This window comes from Salvelinus fontinalis, chromosome 15 (assembly GCF_029448725.1).
Source record: "Salvelinus fontinalis isolate EN_2023a chromosome 15, ASM2944872v1, whole genome shotgun sequence".
NCBI lineage: Eukaryota > Metazoa > Chordata > Actinopteri > Salmoniformes > Salmonidae > Salvelinus > Salvelinus fontinalis.
In genome coordinates this window covers 39,068,942-39,088,206 of record NC_074679.1, presented here as the reverse complement: position 1 = coordinate 39,088,206, position 19,265 = coordinate 39,068,942, and the positions used below count along the sequence as shown (strand labels likewise).

The window sequence follows — 19,265 nt, the reverse complement described above, 5'->3', positions numbered from 1 at the left end:
CTTTCTTGGGTACAGGAACAAAGGTGGCCATCTTGAAGCATGTGGGGACAGCAGACTGGGATAGGGAGAGATTGAATATGCCCGTAAACACACCAGCCAGTTGGTCTGCGCATGCTCTGAGGACGCAGCTAAGGATGCCGTCTGGGCCAGTAGCCTTGCGAGGGTTAACACGCTTAAATGTCTTACTCACGTCGGCCACGGAGAAGGAGAGCCCACAGTCCTTCGTAGTGTGCCTCGTTGGTGGCACTGTTATCCTCAAAGCGGGCAAAGAAGGTGTTTAACTTGTCCAGAAGCAATATGTCGGTGTCCGCGACGTGGCTGGTTTTCCTTTTGTAGTCCGTGATTGTCTGTAGACCCTACCACATACGTCTTGAGTTGGTAAATTGTGACTCCACTTTGTCTCTATACTGATGTTTTGCCTGTTTGATTGCCTTACGAAGGGAATAACTACAATCTTTGTATTCTGCCATATTCCCAGTCATCTTGCCATGGTTAAATTCGGTGGTACGCGCTTTCAGTTTCGCGCGAATGCTGCCATCTATCCACGGTTTCTGGTTAGGGTAGGTTTTAATTGTCACCGTGGGTACAACATCTCCTATAGACTTCCTGATAAACTCAGTCACCGTATCAGTATATTCGTTAATATTATTCTCGGAGGCTACCCGGAACATATCCAGGTCCGTGTGTGAAAAACAATCTTGAAGCGTGGATTCCGATTGGTCAGACAAGCGTTGAATTGTCCTTAGCACGGGTACTTCCTGTTTGAGTTTCTGCCTATAGCAATGGAGGAGCAAACTGGAGTCATGGTCAGATTTGCTGACAGGAGGGCGCGGGAGGGCATTGTAGGCATCCCGTAAGTTGGACTAACAGTGGTCCAGTGTTTTAGCAGCGTGAGTACAAGAGTCAATGTGTTGATAGAGCTTCGGCAGGCTTGATCTCAAATTTGCTTTGTTAAAATCCCCAGCTGCAATAAATGCTGCCTCGGGATATGTAGTTTCTAGTTTGCATGGAGTCCAGGGAAGTTCCTTGAGGGCCGTCGTGGTATCGGCTTGAGGGGGGATATACACGACTGTGACTATAACCGAATAGAATTCTCTTGGGAGATTATATGGTCTGCGTTTGATTGTGAGGTATTCTTGGTCGGGTGAACAAAAGGACTTGTTCCTGTATGTTATCACAATCACACCATTAGTCATTAATCATGAAATATACACCCCCTTCTTCTTCTTGCCGGAGAGGTATTTATTTCTGTCTGTGCGATGAGCTGAGAATCCAACTGGCTAGATGGACTCAGACAGTATATCCCGAGAGAGCTGTTTGAAACAGAGTATGTTACAATCCCTGATGTCTCTCTGGAAAGAAATCCCCACCCTGAGTTTGAACTTTATTATCCAGAGACTGAACATTAGCGAGTAATATACTCAGAAGCGGTGGGTGGTGTGTGTGCCTCCTAAGTCGGACTAGAAGTCCACTCAGAGTACCACTCCTCCGCCGGCGGTGTTTTTGGGTCAGCCTCTGGAATCAGTTAAATTGCCATGGGGGGTACGAACAAAGGATCCGATTCGGGAAAGTCGTGTTCCTGGTCGTAATGCTGGTAGTGCTGGTGAGTTACAGCCACTCTGATATCCAATAGTTCTTCCCGGCTGTATGTAATAACACCATAAAAATTCTGGGCTACTAATGTAAGAAATAATACATAAAAAAACAAAATACTGCAAAGTTCCCTAAGAGCTAGAAGCACAGCTGCCCGTCAGACGGGGTGATTGACATATCTGTGGGGGGTGAAGACCTTGACCGGTGGGGGCAATTGCTGGGGAGGGGTGGCTCTCAAATGTTATCATCATAATCTCGGCATCCTACCACTTTGGTGAATGAAATAAATGGATATATTGTTCTAAGACCCACAGAATTACAGTTGACTAAATTTAGAAAATGACATTAGTGTAGGATGCTGATGTCAAGCCTAAACTTTATCTGTAAAGTGACTCACATAGAAGGTGTGACGAGCACACACACAATGCAACCAGTAACACTTTGGGGACAAAGGAATAGGTGAGAACCACAAATTAACAATGGCCATGAGAGTTTAGTGATTTCTCCAAAGGATGAAACTTAGAACAGCAAACAGTGAACTAATATGAATCATAGACAATAACTACTTTGGAATTATATAACATTGAAATGACTTTTTACATAGTCTTATGTAAACTAAACCCAATGCACAAAAAGCAGACAACTTATAATAAACTAAATAGATATAGTAAATTATCTATGTCAAGTCATGAAAATAATTTACTTACAGATCTAAAAGTGGATCCAATCCTTCTAGAAAGCAATCTTTGTCGGCCGAGTCGAAATCCTCGCTGTCCAAATCGCTCCCCTGATCCGAGTCCGACTAGTATTTTATTAAAAGCTTCTGTTTTGGTATGCTTATTTATAGCTGCCTTCTTTTTAGCTTCCTGTTTGATATTCTTCGTTTTTACCTTTCTTTCCCCCTTAAGAAGCCATCTTTTATTCTAAACGATGAAATCTGTTTACAATGTAATGTAGCGTGCTTTGTGCGTCTTGTCTCTGGGCCAGGTAGCAATAGTTCGCAATATACATAAAAGGTTCTAGGCCTTGCTTTCTCCCACCCAGGTCAACTGCATATCCCTAGAAAATGTATCTCATTGGCTACAGGACTATCAAGGTGCCATAGTAGCCATCCCCTGTGTAATAATGGATGCCTACGGCACATAAGCAGCAGACGTCATATTTTTGATGCGCAAAGATATAGTCACTCGGTGGACATTCACATGTTGCCATTAAGTCATACATCACCAGACAACATTGGCAATAGGCTAGATTTGTTCCTACCAACCTAAGGATTCATTTCCTACCCCCCATGTATCTATAATTCAAACACAAACCAAATGGAAGCTTACTTTGTAAGATGTTTGGTGAAAACGTTGTGTAAAGTAAACATTTTGACTCTCGGGGGGTGGTGGTCAATAACGGTAGGTCACAGGCAGCCAAATAAGACATCTTCATTTTATTTTTTGATTTAACCGTTATTTAACTAGGCAAGACAGTCAAATTCTTATTTTACAAAGACGGCCTACCCCGGCCAAACCCTCCCCTAACCCGGACGACACTGGGCCAATTGTGCCCCGCCCTATGGGACTCCCGATCACGGCCGGGTTGTGATACCTGATCAAACCAGGGTCTATAGCGACGCCTCTAGCACTGAGATGCAGTGCCTTAGACCGTTGCGCCACTCGGGAGTCCCGGATTTCAGTGTGTATTGACGTGTTCTGTGTTTATTTAGTTTATGCTTCACAACGCTAACCGGAATGTAGGTAGCAGCCATCTTGAAATTAGGTTTTCGGCACAGCCTGCCCTTATACATTCGTATGCCCATATATGATAGTAAGTCACACCAAAGATTTTAAGGCACAGATCAATAGCCAAGATACTCAGCATTCCGCAGACACCCTGCTTTTGCAGATAAGTGCTACCGTCCTCATACCAGACTGAATTGAATAAAAAAAATATTTACATTTTAAGAGATTAAACAACAAAATGTGGAAAAAGTCAAGGGGTGTGAATAATTTATGAAGGCACTGCATATTAAACTTCAATATCTAACGCTGTGATTATGATTTCTTTATCAATACTTTTCTGTCGTTTTCCTCACGGTTTAACTCTATTTAACATGTTTTATCTTTTTTTTTCCTGCGTCCTCACAGATTTCCAGGATCCTTATGCCGTAGTTGTCCTTTTGGAAAAGGATTTAGTTGTCATCGACCTTAGACAAATTGGGTGAGTTTTGTAGTTACAGTAGGCTACTGTGTGCTTACTTGCATGTTTACCTATGGTGGCACGATACATGGAACGATGGCCTGCTGTTTGAAGACTTGACATATAGTAGGGGGGGAGGGGCTGGAATGAAAGCAGACGACAAGTTTCCATTGGACACTAAAGTAATATTCTTCTTTTAGTCTTAGTGTCTTACAACCACAGCCTTTTCCCTTTTTGATTGACAGATACCCAATATTTGAGAACCCATACTCTCTGTCGATCCACAAGTCTCCAGTGACGTGCGTAGAATATTTTGCTGACTGCCCTCCTGAACTCATACCTGCACTTTACTCTGTTGCCTCCTGGCAAAAGAGACCGGGTTACAGTAAGAAGGTAACTTAAAAAATAAATTAATTTTTTTTTAGAAAATAGGCTTTATCCCACTTAAGAAATGTGTTATGTGCTTACAATTTTTTTTAAATATTGGAACAGAACTTACAGAATTGTTTTATATTGGAATAGGGCTTTGACTGTATTTATGTGGTCACAAGGTTATATTTGTGTAATAAATGCCTTTTTTTGTATTTCCAGGAATGGCCCATAAGTGGTGGTAACTGGGGCCAAGGCACACTAAGCTACCCTGAGATCATTGTCACTGGGTGAGTACCTACCGAACACCTGAAGGCTGAGACAGAAACACAACCATAGAGATCCTATAATTCCCCTCTATAAGTAATTCTTTATACTTCTATGTGCGCAACACTTACCTAACACAAACTGGATTTCGATTATGTATTTACGGTATGTATTTACAAACAAAACTGTTCTCATTTTCCTTCTTTGCAATGAACAGACATGCTGATGGATCAATCAATTTTTGGGATGCTTCTGCAAGTGAGTGGCGATTCATTTGATTCCTTCGATTATGTAATTGGATGAAATAAGAATACCACAGTGGTTCGTCCCTTTTGTAAAGCAATAAAATACATTTGTATGTAGTCCCAATGACACCTGTAGGTCATTGCTCATAGCTCATTATAATATCCCCCATCCTTTGTCCTAGTAATGCTCCAAGTACTGTACAAGCTGAAGACTGCCAAGGTGTTTGAGAAGGCTCTAAAGGGCGGTAAGGAGGAGAAGCCGAGCACGGAGATAGTGGATGAGGATCCCTACGCCATCCAGACCTTGTCGTGGTGCCCAGAGAGCAGGATGCTGTGTGTGGCTGGAGTCTCCGCCCACGTCATCATCTATAGGTTCAGCAAACAGGAAATAACCACTGAGGTGGTGCAGGTAACTGTAGCAACCAGTTTCTCAATATCATACCAATGCAGCGTTTTGAATATACAGTTGAAGTCGGAAGTTTACGTACACATTCGCCAAATACATTTAAACTCAGTTTTTCACAATTCCTGACATTTAATCAAAGTAAAAATTCCCTGTCTTAGGTCAGTTAGGATCACCACTTTATTGTAAGAATGTGAAATGTCAGAATAATAGTAGAGAGAAAGATATATTTCAGCTTTTATTTCTTTCATCACATTCCCAGTGGGTCAGAAGTTGGGTGAATTTTGGCCCATTCCTCCCGACAGAGCTGGTGTAACTGAGTCAGGTTTGTAGGCCTCCTTGCTCGCACACGCTGTTTCAGTTCTGCCTACATATTCTCTATAGGATTGAGGTCAGGGCTTTGTGCTGACCACTCCAATACCTTGAATTTGTTGTCCTTAAGCCATTTTGCTATAACTTTGGAAGTATGCTTGGGGTCATTGTCCATTTGGAAGACCCATTTGCAACCAAGTTTTAACTTCCTGACTAATACCTTGATGTTGCTTCAACATATCCACACATCCACATATATCCACACTCCTCATGATGTTATCTATTTTGTGAAGTGCACCAGTCCCTCCTGCAGCAAAGCACCCCCACAACATGATGCTGCCACCCCCGTGCTTCACGGTTGGGATGGTGTTCTTCAGCTTGCAAGCATCCCCCTTTTTCCTCCAAACATAACGATGGTCATTATGGCCAAACAGTTCTATTTTTATTTCATCAGACCAGAGGACATTTCTCCAAAAAGTACGATCTTTGTCCCCATGTGCAGTTGCAAACCGCAGTCTGGCTTTTTTATGGCGGTTTTGGAGCAGTGGCTTCTTCCTTGCTGAGCTTCCTTTCAGGTTATGTCAATATAGGACTCATTTTACTGTGGATATAGCTACTTTTGTACCGGTTCCCTCCAGCATCTTCACAAGGTCCTTTGCTGTTGTTCTAGGATTGATTTGCACTTTTCGCACCAAAGTACGTTCACCTCTAGGAGACAGAACGCGTCTCTTTCCTGAGCGGTATGACGGCTGGGTGGTCCCATGGTGTTTATACTTGCGTACTATTGTTTGTACAGATGAACGTGGTACCTTCAGGCATTTGGAAATTGCTCCCAAGGATGAACCAGACTTGTGAAGGTCTACAATTTTCTTTCCGAAGTCTTGGCTGATTTCTTTTGATTTTCCCATGATGTCAAGCAAAGAGGCACTGAGTTTGAAGGTAGGCCTTGAAATATATCCATACGTACATCTCCAATTGACTCGAATGATGTCAATTCGCCTATCAGAAGCTTCTAAAGCCATGATATAATTTTCTGGAGTTTTCCAAGCTGTTTAAAGGCACAGTCAACTGTGTGTAAACTTCTGACCCAGTGGAATTGTGATACAGTGAATTATAAATTAAATAATCTGTCTGTAAACAATTGTTGGAAAAATGACTTGTGTCATGCACAAAGTAGATGTCCTAACCGACTTGCCAAAACTATAGTTTGTTAACAAGAACTTTGTGGAGTGGTTGAGCAACGAGTTTTAATGACTCCAACCTAAGTGTATGTAAACTTCCGACTTCAACTTTATATTAGGATGTGTGAGTGTATTACAGGGATGTTTTTTTTTACCTGACTAATCTGGAATTCCTGCTTTTCTGACATAATTCTCCATTCATAAAATCGTTGAACTTGACCTATTTCCAAAATCAGTATTTCCCCCTGATTTCCCATTCCACCTGCTATCAGTGTTCATGTTTATGACTAGATATTATCACTAGGGCCCTGTGTTTTGGGCATTCATGTCACATGACCTGGATTTTAACCTTTTAAATAAAGCTTTTCCATCAAACTTTCCCCTTTTTTTATTTTAATATCAGATGGTCCAGCACCCTCCTCAATTGCTTTCATTTTTGGTTTTCTTCTCATTTTTAAACTCTGGGTCATGTGATATGATACTCCAAAACATAGGGCCCTCATGACTGTAAATAGCTCTGGATAAGAGTGTCTGCTAAATTACTAAAATAAAAAAAAAAGTAACATTTGTTGACTCAGCTGTTGGAGGTGCGTATGCAGTGTGAGCTGGATGTTGTGGATTCTCCAGACACTGCAGGAGAGCGTCCTCCTACCCCAGTACACTACTCCTGCCCAACCCAGGAGGGAGACCCCCCTGAGACTCAGCCCTCCACAACTGATGACGGGCCCCGGGATAATGTACCATGCCTCAAGTACGAACCAAACAGTTCAGTTTTCCTGCTTAGCATTGACATTTTACAAAATTTACGCCAAAAGCGTTTTACAAAAAGCGCCATCCAATTTACAAAAAGCGCCATCCATGAAGATAAGATAATAATAAGTAGGCTATTTGCATATAGGATTAATGCAGATACAAATGCATGTGAACAATAAGTGGTAGTGTAGATGTGTAGCTAGGTACACCACAGTATGCACTTTTAACACCACAAGGCATCTAATCCTGGTGTGGTGTTTCACTGCAGGGTCCGGAGCTCCCCTCTGAAGCAGTCTCCTGGTTACCAGGTGGAGCTGGTCATTCAGCTGGTCTGGGTTTGTGGGGAGCCGCCCCAGCAGATCACCAGCCTGGCTGTCAACTCCTTATACGGACTGTAAGTCTACGTCTGCCTGCCTGTCTGGCTGTGTCAGCACGAACCACTGCACTCTTGATGGTCAAGATGTACATTAGACACATCACCTGCAGTTGTATTCATGCAGAGATCATACACAAAGGGCTTTATTGGTTGCCTTAGGGCACATGTGTCAAACTCATTCCGTGGAGGGCTGAGTGTCTGCGGGTTTGCGCTCCTCCCTTTTACTTGATTGATGAATTAAGGTCACTAATTAGTAAGGAACTCCCCACACCTGGTTGTCTAAGTTTTTTAAAATTGAAATTAAAAAACTAAAACCTGCAGACAGTAGGCCCTCCATGGAATGAGTTTGACACCCCTGCCTTAGGGGCTGAAAACCTTTGTGTTGTTTATAAAACTGCAGATGACATCAGTTAAAAAATGACCGCATTCCCCTCAGTGTGGTGTTTGGCAACAGCAATGGTCTGGCTGTAGTGGACTACCTTCAGAAGAGCCTCCTCCTGAACATGGGCACGTCAGAGCTGTACAGTCCCTCAGACCCCTACCAGAGACAGCCTCGGTCGCCTCGCAAGAAACGACATCCATCTGGAGGTGAGGGGCTCCCTGAATGTTGACTAGGCTAAGGCATGTATGTTCCCAGAAATGAGAAATGGAGTATATTTCTGGACAAAAAGTAGAATCAGAAAGACTACAATATCTTCCTTTTGCGATTTTAGTTTTTCATGCAGCAGCAGGGGATAATCACTTAAGTATGTTCCCTAGAGCCCCCGCCTGATGGTGTCATGAAAGGGATTAGTATAGTGATGGATGTCAAGTGAGTTGTAGTCCGGACTGAAAGGTATTGATAGTCAAAGCCAGGGGATCGAATGAGAACACAACTACTGTATATTCAGTGAGGTCCAAAGGAATTTGGACCGTGGCAATTTCTGTTGTTGTTTTGGCTCTCTACTCCAGCACTTTGAAATGACACAATGGCTGAGGTTAACCTGTGGCCCAGTGCAATCAAAAATAGGTTTTCCTGTGTTTAAATATATTTCCACTGTATAAGGTTAGAATAATATTGTGAAAATGATAATGCCCTTTTAGTGTATGAGCTTTTTGAAAAGAATGCCTGAATTTTCTGCCTGTTTTGGGGGGATAGAGTTTTGGCCTGTCTGGTGACACCACCAGGTAAATTTTTTTATAGAGCAATAAGAAAGAGTTCCAAGCCTCTCTGCCAATAACAGCTAGTTTTCAGATTTCCCCTCCCCACTCAGACCCCTCCCAGACATTCCTAGCAGATTTCTTGCTTGAGAAATTGCTCTTGTTTGTTTTCAATTCAAATGGTCAAAAACAATCACAGTTAGGTACTTACTTGTTACATAAAAATGGCCACATTGGGCCTTTTATTTTAATTTGAGGGTATTTTCCTCCATATCGGGTGAACCATTTAGAAATTACAGCACTTTCTGTATATAGTCTTTTCATTTTAGAGGACCAAAGGTGTTGGGACAATTTACTTGTGTATTAACTTACTGTAGTCAAAAGTTTAGTATTTGGTCCTATATTCCTAGCACGCAATGACTACATCACGCTTGTGACTCTACAAACTTGTTGGAAGCATTTGCAGTTTGTTTTGGTTGTGTTTCTGATTTTATTTGGTGCCCAATTTAGAAATTAATGGTTAATAATGTGTTGTGTAATTTGAGTCACTTTTATTGTAAATAAGAATAGAATTTGTTTCTGAACACTTTTATATGCATGTGGATGCTAGTTTGTAGCCAGAAGTTTGATGTAGTCATTGCATGCTAGGAATATTGAACCAAATACTAAACTTGACTACTTTAATACACATAAGTGAATTTGTACAAATACTTTTGGTTCCCTAAAAATGGGCTGGCTATGTAGAAAAAGTGCTGTAACTTCGAAACGGTTCACCCGACATGGATGACAATACCCTCAAATTAAAACTTAAACCACATTTTAACCTCATAGTCATTGTATCATTTCAATTCCAAAGTGCTGAGTACAGAGCCAAAACAACCAAACACGTCACTGTTCAAATACTTTTGGGCTCGTCTGTCTATGACTCTTAAAGCCAGTCACTGAGCTGGCTAGAGGTGCAGGCCTCACACTCTTGGCAGCCAGTTTGGCTTCACACCCTAAGTGCTCCACCCCCTGCAGTAGCATCTCTCTGTCATCACTGGTGGACTGTCCCATCTGTTCAGTGGCTCAGTAGAAACTCGGAGAAACATGCTCATCATGAGTGGGATCTGTCTGTGCCGCGGAGGTAATGCAGGGGGTCCGCGGAGAGAGAAAAATATATATATATATATCTCTTTTCTTTTTTTATTACTAACAACAGATTCAACAAATTTTGGCCAAGGGATCCGTGGCATAAGTTTAAAACTTTTAATGCAATACAATGTAATAATGTTAAAGGTGCTATATGTAATATTTTTCCATTGTAATTTCAGAAAATGTCTTTAAAATATCTACAATAATAGTGTAATGATATTGTTTCGCAATATTTTTCCCCCCAAAATGTTTTATTTTGCACACACAAAATTGCATTTAATGGTGCAGCCTTCTTATTGGTCAACAAGAGACGCACCATCTCTATTCCACACCACCATGAGAGCCATGAGAAAACTAGTGATCAGTCGTGGAAATAAAAGTGCTGAAAACAACTCGGCTTCCTATTTTTAAAAAGAAGATTAATAAGCTATGAAATAAAAATACTGGAGTTTTGGTGCAAAAACGATATATCCTAAAAAAAGAATATCCCTATGTAAATATCATTATTTAAAATAAATTGTATCACTATTTTACATGTGATAAGGCCGCACAGAAGGTCAGAGATAATCACAGACCGTTGTAAAAATCTGAAGGAACCAAAAAGGCCGCTAGATTTCTTGTGATACCAATATTTTAAGATACCAAAATTCTGGTACTGTAGTTTATTGGTGAACTTATAAAGTTTCTAGTAGTATACCCTCTCTTTGCAACCCTAGTCCTGTCATTCCCCCACTCATGTTCTCTTGCTTTCTCTCCCCTCTCTCTGTCCTCTCTGTCTGTCTCTGTCCTCCTTCCACTCGTGCTCTTCTATATACGTTCATTCATCTTCTGCTCAGTTCGGCTTCAGAGGTTCAGCACTGGATTCAACACTCTGTATTACACCTTTATTGACTACAGTCGGATCCGTAACTTTCAATTTCATTCACAAATCTATTCTAACGTCTTGATTGGATTTATAGAAAAAGACCATTTACAAATCTATAAACGGTGCCATTGTTTGAAAACAGTCAATTTAATTAGGGAATGCAGATGGGTCATTCCACGAAAGAGTGCCTTTTGCGTCCCTTTTGATATTTTAAGTAGACACTGTGCACCAATATAGCATTTTAAAAGCCTGTTATATTTAATGACGTGCCCTTCGATATAGACCACATCGTGAATTCAATAAATCTGCAAAATTCTGCGTTTTGACATGTTCCTCCGTGCACTTCTGACTTCTAGGAAGATTTTAACCCACTTAACCTCCAAATGTCTCCAAGTTATATCATCATTGTAAAGCCCTGGTTATTTTGTTGCTTCGACAAATAAATTTCTTCAGATTATTATTTATTTCGTGTAATTAGTGATTCATTTACGTCTCTCCCTCATTTCGAGATCAACCCTGTTACGTGAGGTGAACTCTTGTTTAAATATGGTGAAGCTATTCCTTTGAAAAAATATTTTCTTCAGAAGAAACATTGAACATCTTCTGGCCAAATCACAAAGCAGGTGAGCTGGTTCTACTCTTGTTGGCCATGTTCTCTTTTGTGGTGGAAAATTGAGCGGGTCGAGCATAACCCATAGATAGACAGGCTAGACGTGTTTTAACAATTTACATTTTGCTGGGGAAGCTTTCATTCAATTGCCACTTGCTGTTGCACACAACAAGCTTCCATTTCCCCCTGTCAAAAAAGGGGATTTATGGCTGATTTAAGATGAAATCGTCAACCCTGTCACTTTTTATTTGGCACTTAGTAGGCACTTACGATAGTATATTTTATTTATTTAACCTCTTGATAGAAAAACATGTTTTTTAGGAAATTGAACATGTGCTCTTTATGATTATTTTTATTTTTTTGTGGAAATCAAACGTTTTTTTGGGACAAAGTTATACTTATCAAACGGTACCAAATTGGTGGAACGACCAGTTGCTAGCCTCTGAGTTCCTTGGATTTGTTCTATTCTTATGATTTTTTTATCAATGTTTTGTCTTACCTTTTTCTTACTGTTGTTCTCCCTCTGTTGCTCTCTCTCTTTGGCCTTGTAAAGACAAAGGCATTCCGCCTGTGACGTCTTGCATGGCCCGCCTTTATATCTTTTATAAGTCTGTGAAACAGACTTATCGTTCTTCTAACGCCCGTAAGTCATCTCATGTTTATCATACTCGGTTGTCTTCTCTCTCCATCTCTCTCTTTCTCTTCAATCAGTTTCAATCACCATTTGTTTTCATGCACTCAGACAACTTATTTTAGCTGACACTTATGTAAAAGTGTATGGATAAGTAGCTTAACTGGACAGGGAATATGATTTTCATACGATAGTCACATGGAGGAATGGGGAAGATATTGCAATTACTTAGTCTTTGTTTATCTATCAGCTCAGTTAAAAAGCTCCTAACATAGTTACTTGCCTCCGATTTTTCCCAACTATGAACATCTTAAGCCCACTTTGAAGCTAGTTGATGGTCAGCAGCAGTCTTCACTGTAGAGAACACGTTGGTCTTTGTCATGTCTGTTCTCCACAGCTCTCAGTGATAACACCACGTTGGTCTAAGACATGTCTGTTCTCCACAGCTCTGTGATAACAACACATGTCTGTTCTCCACAGCTCTCAGTGATAACAACACATGTCTGTTCTCCACAGCTCTGTTGGTCTAAGACATGTCCGTTCTCCACAGCTCTCAGTGATAACAACACATGTCTGTTCTCCACAGCTCTCAGTGATAACAACATGTTGTTCTAAGACATGTCTGTTCTCCACAGCTCTCAGTGATAACAACATGTTGTTCTAAGACATGTCTGTTCTCCACAGCTCTCAGTGATAACAACACATGTCTGTTCTCCACAGCTCTCAGTGATAACAACATGTTGTTCTAAGACATGTCTGTTCTCCACAGCTCTCAGTGATAACAACATGTTGGTCTAAGACATGTCTGTTCTCCACAGCTCTCAGTGATAACAACATGTTGGTCTAAGACATGTCTGTTCTCCACAGCTCTGTGATAACAACACATGTCTGTTCTCCACAGCTCTGTGATAATACGTTGGTCTAAGACATGTCCGTTCTCCACAGCTCTCAGTGATAACAACATGTTGGTCTAAGACATGTCTGTTCTCCACAGCTCTGTGATTACAACACATGTCTGTTCTCCACAGCTCTGTGATAATACGTTGGTCTAAGACATGTCCGTTCTCCACAGCTCTCAGTGATAACAACATGTTGGTCTAAGACATGTCTGTTCTCCACAGCTCTGTGATAACAACACATGTCTGTTCTCCACAGCTCTGTGATAATACGTTGGTCTAAGACATGTCCGTTCTCCACAGCTCTCAGTGATAACAACACATGTCTGTTCTCCACAGCTCTCAGTGATAACAACACGTTGGTCTAAGACATGTCTGTTCTCCACAGCTCCGTTGGTCAAAGACATGTCTGTTCTCCACAGCTCTGTGATAACAACACGTTGGTCTAAGACATGTCTGTTCTCCACAGCTCCGTTGGTCAAAGACATGTCTGTTCTCCACAGCTCTGTGATAACAACACGTTGGTCTAAGACATGTCTGTTCTCCACAGCTCCGTTGGTCAAAGACATGTCTGTTCTCTACAGCTCTGTGATAACAACACGTTGGTCTAAGACATGTCTGTTCTCCACAGCTCTCAGTGATAACAACACATGTCTGTTCTCCACAGCTCCGTTGGTCAAAGACATGTCTGTTCTCCACAGCTCTGTGATAACAACACATTGGTCTAAGACATGTCTGTTCTCCACAGCTCTCAGTGATAACAACACATGTCTGTTCTCCACAGTTCTGTTGGTCTAAGACATGTCTGTTCTCCACAGCTCTGTTGGTCTAAGACATGTCTGTTCTCCACAGCTCTGTGATAACAACACATGTCTGTTCTCCACAACTCTGTGATAATACGTTGGTCTAAGACATGTCCGTTCTCCACAGCTCTCAGTGATAACAACATGTTGTTCTAAGACATGTCTGTTCTCCACAGCTCTGTGATAACAACACATGTCTGTTCTCCACAGCTCTCAGTGATAACATGTTGTTCTAAGACATGTCTGTTCTACACAGCTCTGTGATAACAACACATGTCTGTTCTCCACAGCTCTGTGATAATACGTTGGTCTAAGACATGTCTGTTCTCCACAGCTCTGTGATAATACGTTGGTCTAAGACATGTCCGTTCTCCACAGCTCTCAGTGATAACAACATGTTGTTCTAAGACATGTCTGTTCTCCACAGCTCTGTGATAACAACACATGTCTGTTCTCCACAGCTCTCAGTGATAACAACACATGTCTGTTCTCCACAGCTCTCAGTGATAACAACACATGTCTGTTCTCCACAGCTCTGTGATAATACGTTGGTCTAAGACATGTCCGTTCTCCACAGCTCTCAGTGATAACAACACATGTCTGTTCTCCACAGCTCTCAGTGATAACAACACATGTCTGTTCTCCACAGCTCTGTGATAATACGTTGGTCTAAGACATGTCCGTTCTCCACAGCTCTCGGTGATAACAACACATGTCTGTTCTCCACAGCTCTCAGTGATAACAACACGTTGGTCTAAGACATGTCTGTTCTCCACAGCTCTCAGTGATAACAACACGTTGGTCTTTGTCATGTCCGTTCTCCACAGCTCTCAGTGATAACAACACGTTGGTCTAAGACATGTCTGTTCTCCACAGCTCTGTGATAACAACACATGTCTGTTCTCCACAGCTCTCAGTGATAACAACACATGTCTGTTCTCCACAGCTCTCAGTGATAACAACACATGTCTGTTCTCCACAGCTCTCAGTGATAACAACACATGTCTGTTCTCCACAGCTCTGTGATAACAACACATGTCTGTTCTCCACAGCTCTGTGATAATACGTTGGTCTAAGACATGTCCGTTCTCCACAGCTCTCAGTGATAACAACACATGTCTGTTCTCCACAGCTCTCAGTGATAACAACACGTTGGTCTAAGACATGTCTGTTCTCCACAGCTCTGTGATAACAACACGTTGGTCTAAGACATGTCTGTTCTCCACAGCTCTCAGTGATAACAACACATGTCTGTTCTCCACAGCTCTGTTGGTCTAAGACATGTCTGTTCTCCACAGCTCTCAGTGATAACACCACGTTGTTCTAAGACATGTCTGTTCTCCACAGCTCTGTTGGTCTAAGACATGTCTGTTCTCCACAGCTCTCAGTGATAACAACACGTTGTTCTAAGACATGTCTGTTCTCCACAGCTCTGTGATAACAACACATGTCTGTTCTCCACAGCTCTCAGTGATAACAACACGTTGGTCGAAGACATGTCTGTTCTCCACAGCTCTCAGTGATAACAACACGTTGGTCTAACACATGTCTGTTCTCCACAGCTCAGTGATAACAACACGTTGGTCAAAGACATGTCTGTTCTCCACAGCTCAGTGATAACAACACGTTGGTCTAAGACATGTCTGTTCTCCACAGCTCTGTTGGTCTAAGACATGTCTGTTCTCCACAGCTCTGTGATAACACCACATGTCTGTTCTCCACAGCTCTCGGTGATAACAACACATGTCTGTTCTCCACAGCTCTCGGTGATAACAACACGTTGGTCTAAGACATGTCTGTTCTCCACAGCTCTCGGTGATAACAACACGTTGGTCTAAGACATGTCTGTTCTCCACAGCTCTCAGTGATAACAACACGTTGGTCTAAGACATGTCTGTTCTCTACAGCTCTGTTGGTCTAAGACATGTCTGTTCTCCACAGCTCTCAGTGATAACAACAATGGAAACAACGCTTTGGAAGAGAAAAGCAACAAATCACCAACGTCAGGTAAAATGTCATTCTCAATTACTGTATAATACAAAACGCAATCTACCTTTTTCTTGAAGACGTACAAATTACACATGTTTGACATGTCTATTTACTAGCTGCTTTTGGGTTTCGACTCAGTAAGGGAGTGTTAAAAGGGTTGATGTCCACTGAAGTGTTGTTGTCGCCGTATACATTAGGCTCTACGTCACCCACCAATTCAGACGATGAACACAAACAGAAAAGGTTCATACAGAAGGGTACTGTATTACATTGATGAATCAACAACATCTACTGAGCTTCATTCTTCCCGTATGTTCTGGCCATCGGCGATTTTACATTTGCCTTTTGTCTTTTTAAAACACATTTGCAGTGAAGTCCAAAAGCAGGCGGTTTTCCAAGACGGTTGCCAATGACTTTGGTAGTGTATGATCCCTGTGTTTATAAACTCTACTGCTTTCTCTCTTACCAACTTCACTGGGCTTCTAACCAAGGCTGTGCCTTAATCCAACGTGCTGATGATGATGATGATGATGAAGATGCATGCACTCAATCTGCGGGTTGATCTATCGAAGTGATCCGCTGCACTTTGTCAAGTGCATGACAGATACAGGGGCCTCCACATTTCTCTCTAAGGATGAAATGTACTATGCTTTTTGCACTGGAGTAAAATCATTGTAGCACATGTTCTCTCTAAAGAGGATAGAATGTGAAATAAAGATCACAAAAACTTTACAAAATCACTCAAATCTAAAAGCGTTGCAATTTTTCGCTGGTTCAAACGTATAGTAATTCTGTAATCTCTTACTAATTTCTAACTAATTTGAGGTATTGGGAATGTTCATCAATAGAATAACTGAAGTTTTGGTTTGACAAAAATATATAAATATTTATATTACAGGACCTTGGTACTTGATTATTCCCTTGAATGATTTTTCCTCTCTCTCCTTTCCAGTCTTCCATTGTAACAATAACCAGAATTCAATCTCTTTTTCTTGTCTACCTCTTGCTTTTTTTGACGTTACAGGCTGTGTGTGTGTAATAATGCTAGGCTCGCGTTGACTGTGTGAGAGAGGGTACTTCTCCTCATAGCCTGGCTGTTCGGCATGATGCACTCAATAACCAGCTGCCTCTGAGGATCATTGCTAATTCTACATTCTCCTCTCATGCTTTTTGCCAATGAATGGCGGATGACAAATTTGCCAAGAGTGATCAAAACAAGCGTCATTTTATATGGCCAGTTAAAAATGTTTTATTCGTTTGTTAAGAGGGTATGTTTTATTGTATTTATACTTTTTTTTTTCTTGCAGCCAAGATGTCAAGGAAAATTTGCTCACCTACAGAGCAAAAGACAGACCTGGGTAAGCCCTTATAACTTTGTGTTGTTTACATTCCCTAGTAGCTCTTCTACTTTTCAGGTGCTGTTCCATTCCCACTTCTTAAGTACCCCAAACGTTCCTTACATTTTCAATGTTCATAAATGTTGTTTTGTGAGAGTGTAGCCCTAGCCTGGTGGAACCAGCCTGACGGCTGCGTTTACCATTTCAACAGAGTTGTGTGCTGTCGCACGATCAGGCTGGTTCCACCAGGCTAAGCTTAGCCTAACCTGTAAGAAAGACACTAATGTGCAAAATTCAAATGCTGTTATCTTGTAATCTGGTAAACTGAGACACGTACTCTCTGTTTGCCCTCGTCCTCTCTGTGAGCAGAGAAGAGGGTACGACGCCAGCACTCTCTCCCGTATAAGAAGCGCTTTTGTTGTGTGAAGGAGGGCAAGGAGCCCAGGAAGTCTCTCTCCCAACAAAGGACTCTCTCAGTCCCTTACCTCAGTGAGTGGACCAGGCATGTGGTCTGCATCTGAAATGGCACCCTATTCCCTATATAGTGCACTACTTTTGACCAGGTCCCACATAGGGCTCAGGTCAAACGTAGTGCACTGTATAGGGAATAGGGTGCCATTGACTTGGGCTGCAGTGGGATAACTGGTACTAACCCCCACCACTTCTGCTAAGGCCTACTGTTAGCTGGTTCTGAACTTTGAACTTTAATACTAACTCTCTCACTGACTGGCTTGTTGGTTCCCTTGTTTTGTTTTTGAGGACGTTCTTCAGTTACCGTCTGCATTGTGTTGAAAATCCTTCTTTTCTTGTTTACTTCTCTGAAACACGTGTGTTGATTGCAGCGATGTGTTTGACACAGAGATGGATAGTGATCACTAATTGGAAATAACCTGTTTTTGCATGGACATTGCCATTGAGGGCTTTCACCATTTTGAAGCAGTCAACTGGGTGAGACTTCCTATGGGTTAAGGAAGGATCACATAATTCCATCCGGGGTCACCAGAAGGGATGAGCCATTATACTCGTGAGCAAACATTCTATAACCAGCACGTGGCAGTAAATCACCAACCTTGGCTTCATATCTGTTTAAACAACGCACTCCAGGTGGCACAGTATACCACATTTTAGCCAGACAGCCAGTTGGTTTACCAACTCCTAGAAGTAATAGAAGAGAATGGACTACTTCAAGATGGAGATGGCCTCAATGGGGCTGCCCCTGCTCTCACAGGCACCATCATGGTACAGACACAAAGATGAGCCATCTATGTTTTTCCCATGCTATTCAAACTGCCACTCATATTGTAGTAAAGTAATCCCCTTGTCTCAAGTGTGGTACTGCATGAGGTAGTTTTTTGGGGGGGGACATTCCACATTGAGAATAGACTTTATTTGGGCAAATGGCCAGGGTGTTACTGTAGGTGAATTAGGAACTGAACTTATTTGTCAAAAATGGTTTTTAACATATTTGTCGTTTTGGAAAATTAACAATTAACACGATCTCCGGTCATCTCTCTATGATGAAAGGCCATGTGGATTCTCTGGAATTGCCTTTATTTTGAGCTACTGTAGTTGGGTGGGTGTTTCATGCGCTGTTCCTTGTGTGCACTGTGAAGAAATGTGATGTTTTCTTCTCATTCTCTCTAGCTTGGATGTACCTCTGTCCCTGGGTTAATAACCACTCCTATTTTCCTATTCCTACTAAATCAAAGTATCCACTTTCATATTATCCCTCGCTTCCCCTCTCTCTCTCTCTATTTGTCCTCTGTGGGCCACCATCCAGATGCCAAGGACAGTTTGTTCAGCCGCTCGAGGAGCTCCAGTGTGACCAGTATAGAGCGGGAGTCCCGCGAGGCCATCTCCTCCTTCCACTTCAGTGAGAGTTTCCCCAGGAAGACAGACAGCAGTGGCAGCCCCAGCCTGTGGGTGGGCACTACCCAGGGCACTGTTCTGGGTCTGGCTCTAAGCCTGCCACCCACAGGGGACCTGAGGCTTCAGCAACCTGTCAGAGTATCATCTTGTGGTCAGTGTGTTTTCACCCTATTCCATGTAGTGCACTACTTTTGACCATGGCCTATAGGGCAGCCACGGTACGTTTTAATGACAAAGACGATGAATGCTACTCAGGGAGCCAGTCCAACTTTTCAGTTCTCAGAGAAGGTTAGTTAGTCACACGA

The 19,265-nt window shown here is 42.0% G+C and overlaps 1 protein-coding gene across 7 annotated transcripts in view; it reads left to right on the top strand.

Annotated features, from left to right (window-relative positions):
• The window catches only part of LOC129811950 (syntaxin-binding protein 5-like), a 47,450-nt gene that overhangs the window by 19,995 nt on the left and 8,190 nt on the right, over nt 1-19,265 (top strand). For 2 of the 7 annotated variants that reach the window (XM_055863744.1, XM_055863747.1), the window contains exons 11-24: nt 3,729-3,801; nt 4,026-4,173; nt 4,372-4,439; nt 4,634-4,674; nt 4,844-5,070; nt 7,136-7,308; nt 7,579-7,704; nt 8,123-8,274; nt 15,707-15,772; nt 15,952-16,011; nt 16,125-16,172; nt 17,062-17,112; nt 17,461-17,580; nt 18,872-19,111. In XM_055863744.1, the coding sequence (XP_055719719.1) occupies nt 3,729-3,801; nt 4,026-4,173; nt 4,372-4,439; nt 4,634-4,674; nt 4,844-5,070; nt 7,136-7,308; nt 7,579-7,704; nt 8,123-8,274; nt 15,707-15,772; nt 15,952-16,011; nt 16,125-16,172; nt 17,062-17,112; nt 17,461-17,580; nt 18,872-19,111 (1,593 nt within the window). Of the gene's footprint in view, nt 1-3,728; nt 3,802-4,025; nt 4,174-4,371; nt 4,440-4,633; nt 4,675-4,843; nt 5,071-7,135; nt 7,309-7,578; nt 7,705-8,122; nt 8,275-11,988; nt 12,079-15,706; nt 15,773-15,951; nt 16,012-16,124; nt 16,173-17,061; nt 17,113-17,460; nt 17,581-18,871; nt 19,112-19,265 lie in introns of all 7 variants that reach the window. The other 5 variants (XM_055863750.1, XM_055863746.1, XM_055863745.1 and 2 more) reach the window with 5 other exon arrangements.